At 34.7% G+C, this 11,358-nt stretch overlaps 1 protein-coding gene and 3 non-coding genes across 4 annotated transcripts; 3 read left to right on the top strand and 1 right to left on the bottom strand.

Annotated features, from left to right (window-relative positions):
• Positions 1 to 2,113: 2,113 nt before the first annotated feature.
• Positions 2,114 to 2,187, top strand: Trnar-ucu (transfer RNA arginine (anticodon UCU)). Its single transcript has one exon. It is a non-coding gene; the product is annotated as a tRNA-Arg (tRNA).
• Positions 2,188 to 2,402: 215 nt separating this feature from the next.
• On the top strand, positions 2,403 to 5,870 carry LOC148904290 (uncharacterized). Its single transcript, XM_089025509.1, has 2 exons — positions 2,403 to 2,438; positions 4,314 to 5,870. The coding sequence occupies exons 1-2, from the start codon at positions 2,403 to 2,405 to the stop codon at positions 5,868 to 5,870; spliced, it is 1,593 nt and encodes a 530-aa protein (XP_088881635.1).
• A 2,529-nt stretch (positions 5,871 to 8,399) lies between these two features.
• Trnar-ucu (transfer RNA arginine (anticodon UCU)) lies at positions 8,400 to 8,473 on the top strand. Its single transcript has one exon. It is a non-coding gene; the product is annotated as a tRNA-Arg (tRNA).
• Positions 8,474 to 8,975: 502 nt separating this feature from the next.
• On the bottom strand, positions 8,976 to 9,048 carry Trnav-aac (transfer RNA valine (anticodon AAC)). Its single transcript has one exon. It is a non-coding gene; the product is annotated as a tRNA-Val (tRNA).
• Positions 9,049 to 11,358: the final 2,310 nt, after the last annotated feature.

Below are 11,358 nucleotides of genomic sequence, written 5' to 3'. Positions count from 1 at the left end.
AGAAAAGTGTATAAAAACTATGGAATAAAAGGAGATGCGAGGTCCAGAAATCAAAACCGTTAACGCAGAGGTGAGTGGTGCACCAAGAAACAACCTCAAGGCTGTTTGTTGAGAGTTAGTCAAACGAAACCGACAAGAATAGACAAGTTATCGAATATAGACGTTAATTTTACTGCGTCATAAGAAGATTTACTATCTAGCTGTCGATATATAATTTTGATTCTTTTAATTTGTTCAGTAAAACTTCGATATAATTTCAACTCCCATAATGATTTTTTTTAAGGAAAGAAAACTTTGAGAATCTGGAAAAGTTCAATTGGCAAAAGAGAACAACAAATCAAACAAACATTATAAAAAAACTTGGCGTTGCAAGAATCGAGAAGCGATCCTATCTGTATAGTAGGACTATCAGTCTTATTATTTTGGATAATGAGGTATTTCAGAACCATTAAACAAATATTTAAGAAATCAGTTCGCCCTCGATTTTGTACTTTCATTTTGAAAGACAATGAATGTGGATTATGATGTGACGAAGCTTTTTAAGAAGGAAAAGGTTTAGTCTCCTTGTTTTTAAAATAGAAAGAGGGGGAAAATATTTTAAGAGTTTACCTTCACAGTATAGCAGCCGAAAAGCCACAAAAAGAAAGTATAGAGCCCTCTTCATCGCTCTTCCTTTGCATTAGGATCATGCAATTATTAATCTGACTGCAACTGGAAAGTTATTGAAGCAAAGCAACCAGTCCCACGAAGTTAACTTTACTGTAGGTTATCATCACGTGACAGCATCTCAAGCCACAACAAAATATATCTGAAATCTTTAATTATATATATTTTTCTTGGTTTTATCTTAGAGGAAGTAACTACATCAGTCTTCCAAACTTTATTGAGAATATTATTTAAATTTAGTTAGGTATAGTATCAAGGTGAAAAAAGTTTCAATATCCTACGAAACGATATCCTACAAGCTACAAAGCACTCAAGGTATGTCAATAAAAACAACCTTTTTTTTATTGAACTAATATCACATATAGCATTATAGCGAGAATTTTAGTTGATTTACCTTAACTTTACATAAAGCGAGCACTTAATTATATGACTGTTATATGACAAAAAATTTTAATAATCATTGAAGAAACCATACATATAGTGATGATCGTTGGTAAATATTTTTAACATGAAGCAGTAAAAATTTGCATACCTAATGAAGAGTGGCAAGATGACATAGTCACTAACATACTGAAAGTATAAAATTTCCAAAACTCAAATTAAGAAATATTTTTTCAATTCGATTGATCCGCCTATCAACAGATATTAGCGTGTTAAATATATTTCTATTTACGCGAAACATGGAAAGAAAGCTTGTTTTATTCCAGTGATCCAAAGAATTAATATTCGTTTTTTGTTAACATTCTGGCAATTTCATCTTATACATAAGTAATTGCCCCTTGTTTTATTTTCATATAATCAGTGTCCCCAGAAAGTGGCTTAATGCACCACAAACAGAAGCCTACACATATCGAAGTACAGTTCTAAACATGCAGAACAAAAATTTCACCTATAAGAATAATGCTTGAATGCACACAAGAAATAAGATATTTGGCACAAATAGAAGTTTATATTTTCATGCTGGCTTATGTGGGGTGTCTCGAAAACGAAAAGCTCGAAAATAATAATAAATAATTAATAATAATACGTCTTTATTTATATAGCGCCATTTCCTAGAAGAGCAATAGCGCTGGCATACCTCTAAATGTGGACTAGGATTTGGACTCGATCCCGGACCCGGACTCGGACCCACAAAATCATTAATAATAATAATAATAATAATAATAATAATAATAATAATAATAATAAAACTACATCATATTGAAATAATGAGGACTTTTATCAGAAAGAGAACATAAGCCTGACCAGTCTCCTTTTCCTGATATTGGCACACTTCAATGAACTGCAACTTGCTCTACAGCCGTTTGCTTTATTACTTGGAAACTCTGCACAATTCACTTGTGGTTTCTCATTTAGTAAGAAAACAATTCCCTATTCAAACAAGCATTTGATTTATGAAATTGATTTATTGGACATCTTCAAGCAGGTTTGAATTTTATTACTCAGAACCTCCGTGGCGAAATGGATTAGCGCGTTGGACTTCTGATTCAAAGATTGTGGGTTCGATTCCCATCGGAGGTGAAATTTTCGCCATTTTACATATACCTTTATAGGGCATAATGTTTTTATAGAGAATTTTTATAAATGTGCCCATCATCCAAATGATTATTAAATATTGTTAAAACTATTCATTGGACTACATTTTCAATTTATTACCATTTATTGAAGTTTGCAAATTAATTTTAATGAGTTTTGCTGATGGAGAAAAGTGTATAAAAACTATGGAATAAAGGGAGATGCGAGGTCCAGAAATCAAAACCGTTAACGCAGAGGTGAGTGGTGCACCAAGAAACAACCTCAAGGCTGTTTGTTGAGAGTTAGTCAAACGAAACCGACAAGAATAGACTAGTTATCGAATATAGACGTTAATTTTACTGCGTCATAAGAAGATTTACTATCTAGCTGTCGATATAAAATTTTGATTCTTTTAATTTGTTCAGTAAAACTTCGATATAATTTCAACTCCTATAATGATTTTTTTTAAGGAAAGAAATCTTAGAGAATTTAGAAAAATTCAAGTGGCAAAAGAGAACAACAAATCAAACAAACATTATAAAAAAACTTGGCGTTGCAAGAATCGAAAAGCGATCCTATCTGTATAGTAGGACTATCAGTCTTATTATTTTGGATAATGAGGTATTTCAGAACCATTAAACAAATATTTAAGAAATCAGTTCGCCCTCGATTTTGTACTTTCATTTTGAAAGACAATGAATGTGGATTATGATGTGACGAAGCTTTTTAAGAAGGAAAAGGTTTAGTCTCCTTGTTTTTAAAATAGAAAGAGGGGGAAAATATTTTAAGAGTTTACCTTCACAGTATAGCAGCCGAAAAGCCACAAAAAGAAAGTATAAAGCCCTCTTCATCGCTCTTCCTTTACATTAGGATCATGCAATTAATCTGACTGCAACTGGAAAGTTATTGAAGCAAAGCAACCAGTCCCACGAAGTTAACTTTACTGTAGGTTATCATCACGTGACAGCATCTCAAGCCACAACAAAATATATCTGAAATCTTTAATTATATATATTTTTCTTGGTTTTATCTTAGAGGAAGTAACTACATCAGTCTTCCAAACTTTATTGAGAATATTATTTAAATTTAGTTAGGTATAGTATCAAGGGGAAAAAAGTATTCACGAAATAATATCCCACAAGCTACAAAGCACTCAAGGTGTGTCAATCAAAACAGCGAGAATTTTAGTTGATTTGTGTTAACTTTACATAAAGCGAGCACTCAATTATATGACTATTATATGACAAAAAATTTTAATAATCATTGAAGAAACCATACATATAGTGATGATCGTTGGTAAATATTTTTAACATGAAGCAGTAAAAATTTGCATACCTAATGAAGAGTGGCAAGATGACATAGTCACTAACATACTGAAAGTATAAAATTTCCAAAACTCAAAGTAAGAAATATTTTTTTCAATTCGATTGATCCTCCTATCAACAGATATTAGCGTGTTAAATATATTTCTATTTACGCGAAACATGGAAAGAAAGCTTGTTTTATTCCAGTGATCCAAAGAATTAATATTCGTTTTTTGTTAACATTCTGGCAATTTCATCTTATACATAAGTAATTGCCCCTTGTTTTATTTTCATATAATCAGTGTCCCCAGAAAGTGGCTTAATGCACCACAAACAGAAGCCTACACATATCGAAGTACAGCACAAAACATGCAAAATAAAAATTTACCTATAGAAATAATGCTTGAATGCACACAAGAAATAAAATATTTGGCACAAATGGAATTTTATGTTTTGATGCTGGCTTATGTGGGGTGTCTCGAAAACGAAAAGCTCGAAAATAATAATAAATAATTAATAATAATACATCTTTATTTATATAGCGCCATTTCCTAGAAGAGCAATAGCGTTGGCATACCCCTAAATGTGGACTAGGACTTGGACTCGAACCCGGACCCGGACTCGGACCCACAAAATCATTAATAATAATAATAATGATAATAATAATAATAATAATAATAATAACAACAACAACAACAATAATAATAATAATAATAATAATAATAAAGACTAAAAGACATACTAAAGACATACCACAAGTCAGCTCAAAAGGCGCTATTGATTACAAAGACAACAAAGAGTATGTTTGAAGACATCGGACACTTCTAGGGTTTGGACAAGTGCGCAACAGTCAACATCTTACGAGGTAAAATAGAAATAAATGAAGAAAGTGTAAAAATATCTGACAATGAAGAGCTCAAAGTGCTAGAAACTAACGATTATTACAAATTTCTCGGTAAATATGAGAACTCGACGCAACTAGAGGAACAAGTCTATAATGAAGCAAGTAAGGAATACCTGAAACGCTTATCCGTAATATGGTCAAGTAACATATCCATGCCAAGAAAAGTACACGCGACCAAGACCTTTGCCCTACCTGGTCTTCAGTACCACATGTGGACAAGCGACTGGAAAATAAATCAACTGAAGGACATAGACCGACGCACAAGAGAGATAGTCAGAAAAGAAGGAGGAATGCACCATCTCGAATCCATCAAACTACTCTACCTACCAGAAGAACTAGGAGGAAGCGGTATGAAAAGCGTTGAGGACACTTTCAAATTAACAACAATCAAAATGGCAAACTATATCAACAACAGCAAAGACAAGAGGATCAAGCATGCAAGAACGCTTGAAATGAATAGAATCGCGCAAGGTAGAAGGTCAATTTTCAAACAGGCCACCAAGTACGCAGCAGAATATAACATCACGTGCGACTTTGATGATACAGGCACTAAAATACCTACAAGTAAAGACCCTACACCTGCCAACGAGATCAAAACGATAACCTCACCTTCACCAAAATCAATAAAAGAGCTGCAGCGATCAAAGATCACGGAGAAGTATATAAAAGAAACAAAACAGCAGACATGGCTTGGAGCCTACACCAACCAACAACTCCAAGACAAACAGATCTCACCAACAGCCAACCAGATCCTGAAGAAGTGGAAAAACATTCCCGATATTGTCTACAGCGTAAACAAGAACATACGCCAACAACTACTACCAACAAAGACATACCAACAAAGCAAAGCACAGATGACCATCACAGACACCAAATGCAGAATGTGCCATATGGCTACAGAATCAACAACACATGTACTGAGTGGCTGCTCAAAGATCGCCCAAAGCCTTTACACAGCCAGACACGACAGAATGCTGAGACCGATATACCACTGTTTGCTGGAAAAGTACAACTTTCAGGAAAGCGACAATGGAAAGCCATGGTACCAACAAAGTCTACCATCAGCAGTACTTCAAAATGAAAAGGCAAAAATATACTGGAATGTACCCTTTCAACTTGAGAAAGCTCCAGAAAACAGTGCCAATAAACCCGACATAGTCGTAGAAGATAAAGAAACTAATGCTTGGACACTATTTGAAGGCACCGTTTGTCAAGTTGGTAAGATTGCGGAGAGAACTGTTGAAAAACAAGAAAAATACACGGAACTACGTGCAGGCATCAAAAAAGAGTGCAAAAGCTTAAGTGTAAATCAGATTAACATAGTGTTTGACTTTCTCGCAGGACATCACGAACAGCTAAGAAAAGACCTAAGAACAATTACAAATACAGACAGGGAAGTGAACTTTCTTATAGAACGATGCCAGAAATGGATTTTAAGCCAGAACGTTAATATAGTCAAGAAGTTCTATGAATATGCATAAGCTGAAGAAAGGATTGAAAAAAATGATGAACTTAACCAGCCTAGACTTAGTCCGCTGGTCAATGTAAACATGATATATACAGACAAATAAAACTTGCCATAATAATAATAATAATAATAATAATAATAATAATAATAATAATAATAATAATAAGACTTAAGACCGTAGAGGACACTGTAAGAGAGAAAGAATATGTCAGCAAACATGAAATTCTATGGAACATTGTAAAGGATACCGTGAAAGAATCAGAAGAGACCAAGAAAAGAATTTACCAACAGCGCAGGCAGAACGAAAGACTTGAAAGATACACAGGCAAGCCTTTACACGGAAACTACATCAAGACGTGCGAAGACAAGATGGATAAGGAAAGCACTTGGCTCTGACTAAAGAAAGGAGACATTAAAATGGAGATGGAAAGTTTACTCACTGCTGCACAGGACCAAGCACTACCTACCAACTACTTGAGAAGTAAGTACAACAGTAGTGCATGATTCATCGCTGTGCCGGTTATGTAATGAATAGACGGAAACTGTGGACCACCTTGCATCTGGCTGCAAAGTACTGGCAGGGAGAGAGTACAAAGACAGACATGACAAAGTGACGAGAACAATACATTGGCACCTATGTAGGAAACACCAAATATAGTGCACTGCAGATAATTGGTGGGATCACGAACCAGAGAAAGTAGTGGAAAACGAAAAGGTCAAGATGCTATGGGATTTTAATGTTTACACGGATAAGTGAGATTGAAGCAAGAAGACCGAACATCATAGTCGTAGATAAGAGCAAGAAGAAGGCGAAACCGATTAACGTCTCAGTGCCTATGTACCATAGAATTAATCAAAAGGAAATGGAAAAGATTGACAAGTACCAAGACCTAAGAATAGAAATAGAAAGATCGTGGAGGATGAAGACCATGGTAGTTGCGATAGTCATTGGATCGCTCGGAACAATATCAAAACAATTTAAGGATCATGTTCAGAGACTAGAACTTGATAGTATAAGCTTGTTAGACCTACAGAAATCTGTACTTTTAGGCACGGCACACATCTTAAGAAGAGTACTTCAGCTCTCAGGAGCCGGGTGGAAACTCGAGCTGAAGGTTAATGTATACCAGCAAAAGTGTTGTAATATTCTTATTTTGCTGTGCAATAAAATAATAATAATAATAATAATAATAATAATAATAATAATAATAATAATAATAATAATAATTACACTAGATAGACTCAACTATAGGTTCGACAGATAAACAGGCAAGTATGCCCAGACGGGCATTTGACCTTAATGGCGTATAGGCGTTTGTCGGCTTTTTTAACTAACTAGAAATAAAGGCCCTAAGTAACTTATAGGAGGACACCTGAAGTACTGGGGAAGCTGTGATGATAATAGGGCCAGGTGGGCCTGGATGGTACTTAAGAAAATTAATTACAATTTCCTTGCATTTCGTGAGGTGCAAGCGCATACCCCTATGGGTGGCATAACTATAGATATCATCAGCTATGAGGGGGAGATAGCTTGGGCTATCACACACATCTTTTGCTCTCCATGGCCAATTGAACATCGTATTAACTAGAATCGGTAAGCCACCAGTGGTCAGTTAAAGTGAAGTAGGAGTAGATGATCAGGTTCAGAGATACATTGAACACAACGAATCGCCACATATTAAAGCAAATCGAGGAGCTCATAACACTATACAAGTCATTACGGGTGCCGCTGACCGCTGACCGCTTAACACATAAACAAGAAGGGCCGATGATGGCATGAATGCATGATTTTGAGTTTCGTTTGAAAAGGGACTTTCATAGTTACAACACAAGAAATAAGAATAATGTTCGTGCTTCTCGAGCACAAAGTAGATGGGGCATTGGGCAACTAGTAACTTTGCCGCCTCATGCAGTAAATTTAAAACTTTCTAAGAATCGAATTTCTAAAATTATTTTAACTAATTAATTCATATGACGTTTTTTAGTGGGGGAGGGCTTGTATATAATTTTTAATATCAATTGTATTTTAGTAAATTAGTAAATTCCAAGTGTCTAAATAGTTTTTCTTTATTTTATATATATAATATATTTATATAAGTAGTACATTTCATTTTAGTTTATTTAAGGACCCTTCTGTAAATCACGGTAAGGTGAAGTTGCTATCCTTATTAAAGATTATTATTATCATTGGACTGGCGCCGCACGGTTCATCAAGAACAAAAAAAGATTAATTGAGTCGCATTTTTTGGCAAGTTTCGATAACGGACTTTCAGCCCTTTAATAAGAATACTTGAAAAGCTATAAGGACTTTTATCAGAAAGAGAACATAAGCCTGACCAGCCAAGTTTTCCTGATATTGGCACACTTCAATTAACTGCAACTTGGTCTACAGCCGTTTGCCTTATTACTTTGAAACTCTGCCCAATTCAGTTGGGGTTTCTCATTTAGTAAGAAAACAATTCCCTATTCAAACAAGCATTTGATTTATGTAATTGATTTATTTGAAATCTTCAATGAGCAGGTTGAAAACTTTTCAATCACAACCTCCGTGGCGCAATGGATTAGCGCGTTGGACTTCTAATTCAAAGGTTGTGGGTTCGAATCCCACCGGAGGTGACACTTTTGCCCTTTCACACATACCTTTATAGGGCATGATGTTATCCCATTTTAGACCACGTGTCATTCTCTTCGGAATAATATTCTTTGAACCTTTGGGAATGATCGTGACAGGTGATCTGAAATGGAAAGCATTATGCCGAAGGTAAAGGGATAGTAATCCTTTTACGTAGCGTTGCATCAGGACGTGACTAATGGAATATTGCTCATTTATTCTACCAAATCTACATACATACAAACAAAATTTATCAAGGTTTTTATTGATCTGGATTACGATGTGTTTGATAATTATTTATAACATTACAGCTTTGTCGTATACCCTTTTTCACTATTACTTTAGTTATTTTAATATTCTAATATCAACCCTACAAAAATAACCCAGTGTTCTAAGTTGGATTAAAGTAAGGACACTTTTCTCTTATGTTAGGACATAATTAATGCATCATTGAATACCAATGTCTGTGTTGGTTATTTGATTCTCAAACAAAATGTAAAATTATGAGGTTTCCGCTGGGACTCGAACACAGGACCTTGTGCGTGTTAGGCACACGTGATAACCACTACACTACGGAAACAGATGCTATATAAAATTTAGAATATTAATTTGATAAAAAGCATCATCTTTTTTTATATTCGAAGCTCAAAGCTAAGAGAAAAACGAATAGATATAAGAGAAAAAAGAAAGTAAGGGAAGTGGGAATTTAAAAGATGAAAGATGAAAATGTAATAAGAGTATGAATACCTAAGCTGAATCTTTAAGTAGGTCTTACTTCATGGTTCATCAGTAACAAAAGAAGGTTTTCTTTGAATTTTTGGTAAGTTTAGATTGCATGGATTTATTAATTAGAGACAATTAAGTTTTAATGTTATGATTTTAAATCCTGTGCTGACCTTTTAAATCTATTTTTTGGATTTAAAAAAATAAAGACCTTCTATAGAAAGACATAAAAGAGGCATGCATTTATGTATTTGGTTTATTGGACATCTTCAAGCATGTCTTCCATTCAATTGTAACCTCCGCGTCGCAAAGGATTAGCGCGTTGTACTTCCTATTCAAAGGATGTGGGTTCGAGTCCAACCGGAGGTAAGTCATTTGCGTTAGGAATGTAAATGTGACACACTTTTTTTTCGTATTAGCCAGAAAACATTTAAAAAAATTCCTTTTAGAACCAACCACGAATTTTGGGTGTATACTATTTTGCTGTAAAAAAGGGTTGATGAAAGCCATTTGTTGCCACTGAGTAACTAGGGAACGTTCGGTTTCAGGGACAGTAGAAAACCATGATTGGCACACAAGTAAGTTCAAAAAATGCATCGGGAAAGACAGTTTATGACAACTTTATATCACAAGCCGGCAAAAGTTTAAAATAACACCTCCGGTGGCACTCGAATCCACAACCTTTGAATTAGAAGTCCAACGCGCTAACCCATTGCTCCACGGAGCCTAAACCACAAATAAAGCGAGTGGAAAATCAAACCTACAACAATTTTAAACGGCTTTTGTACTTTTTGGTTATGTCAAGCTATTTATCATTTAACAAAAACAATTCTTATTCTCATCTCTTTTCAAGGGCACCGCTGGCCGCCATGCTCTCATCTTTTAACTCTCTTGAGAATGCTCGCAAATCATCAATACCGTACTAGTCAAGACATTTCACTGGGAATCTGATAACCCTAAATAAGATTCCAGTAGTTATTTACTATGATTAACGATAACAAGAACAGGTCTGACGTAATCATGTTAATGACATTAATTATCGTAATTTGTTTTCCCGGCAAAGGGTTGTTCTTCTAGATTTCAATGCACTAAAGCACAAACAACGTGACAATGAGGAATCTGAAGATTCCTTTAGTGATTCCTTTGATAGGAAACAAATTGGCCAGCCAGGATCATGTTGCTCATTATCAGCTAGTTTAAAACATACCAAACGTGAATCCAGAATGATTTCAAGGAGGATGGAAAGACAGCACATCCAGCTGATCTCAGAAAAATATTTAGCCGATCTGAATCCAGTAAATTTGCAAAACTGAGGTGTCTCCTCTTGAAATTATGGATTTCCAGGCCACCAAATAAAAAAAATAAAAATAAAAAAAGTTACAAATCTGATAACAGCAACGCAATACCTAATGAGTTTTATATCAAGTTTATTGCAATGGTGGACAGATTTTTTATTTTTATCCGTTCAATTTTTGCAGGCTTCGTGACACCTTAGTTTTGCGGTGACGTAGTCATTTCTACGTCACTATTTCAGATCAGCTAGATAACATAGAAGTCAAAATCCAAGTATAATTCTGCTGAACAATCTAATAGACCATATACGAAAAACGAGTGCAAGACTGTGAGCGAGCACCACGAAAAATTAACGATTTCAAATATATATTTTCAACACGAGAAAAACCATGTCTAAATTAGTAATTTCGGAAAGTTCTATTGTCATATATTAAATCCCTGAAGAGTTTTAAGCGAGGCTGGTAGGCCCTTGGTTGTTCTTTCCATTCAAACCTTTCTTTCTTTTTTTTTTTTTTTTCGGGTCATATTTATTTTTTATTACAACATATATAATTCTTACTTGAAAACAATACATAACGATTTCAAAAAAAAAAAAAACCCAACGGAAAGAGTCTTGCTTGTTTTTAAATTTTTGGTTATGTTAAGAACTGTCAGTATCTCACACCTCTGGGTAGGAATAGGCTCACAGCTCTGGAGGAATAGAATCCTGATCATGAAGTATGTCGTCAATGTTATCCTATTAAAAACAACAAGTGATAAAATGATAATATTCAATATAAAAGTTACAGAAAATTGTGATTGCAGGCAAATGATTCTGCTAATTTCACATGAAGATGTTGGTGTTTGTGGTAAAAGCAGTCATTGCAAATCAATA

Source organism: Actinia tenebrosa, unplaced genomic scaffold, assembly GCF_029948245.1.
Source record: "Actinia tenebrosa isolate PJP-AT-01 unplaced genomic scaffold, QUT_ActTen_1.0 utg344__unscaffolded, whole genome shotgun sequence".
In the NCBI taxonomy this organism is placed as follows: domain Eukaryota; kingdom Metazoa; phylum Cnidaria; class Anthozoa; order Actiniaria; family Actiniidae; genus Actinia; species Actinia tenebrosa.
This window is presented reverse-complemented; position numbering and strand designations above follow the sequence as displayed.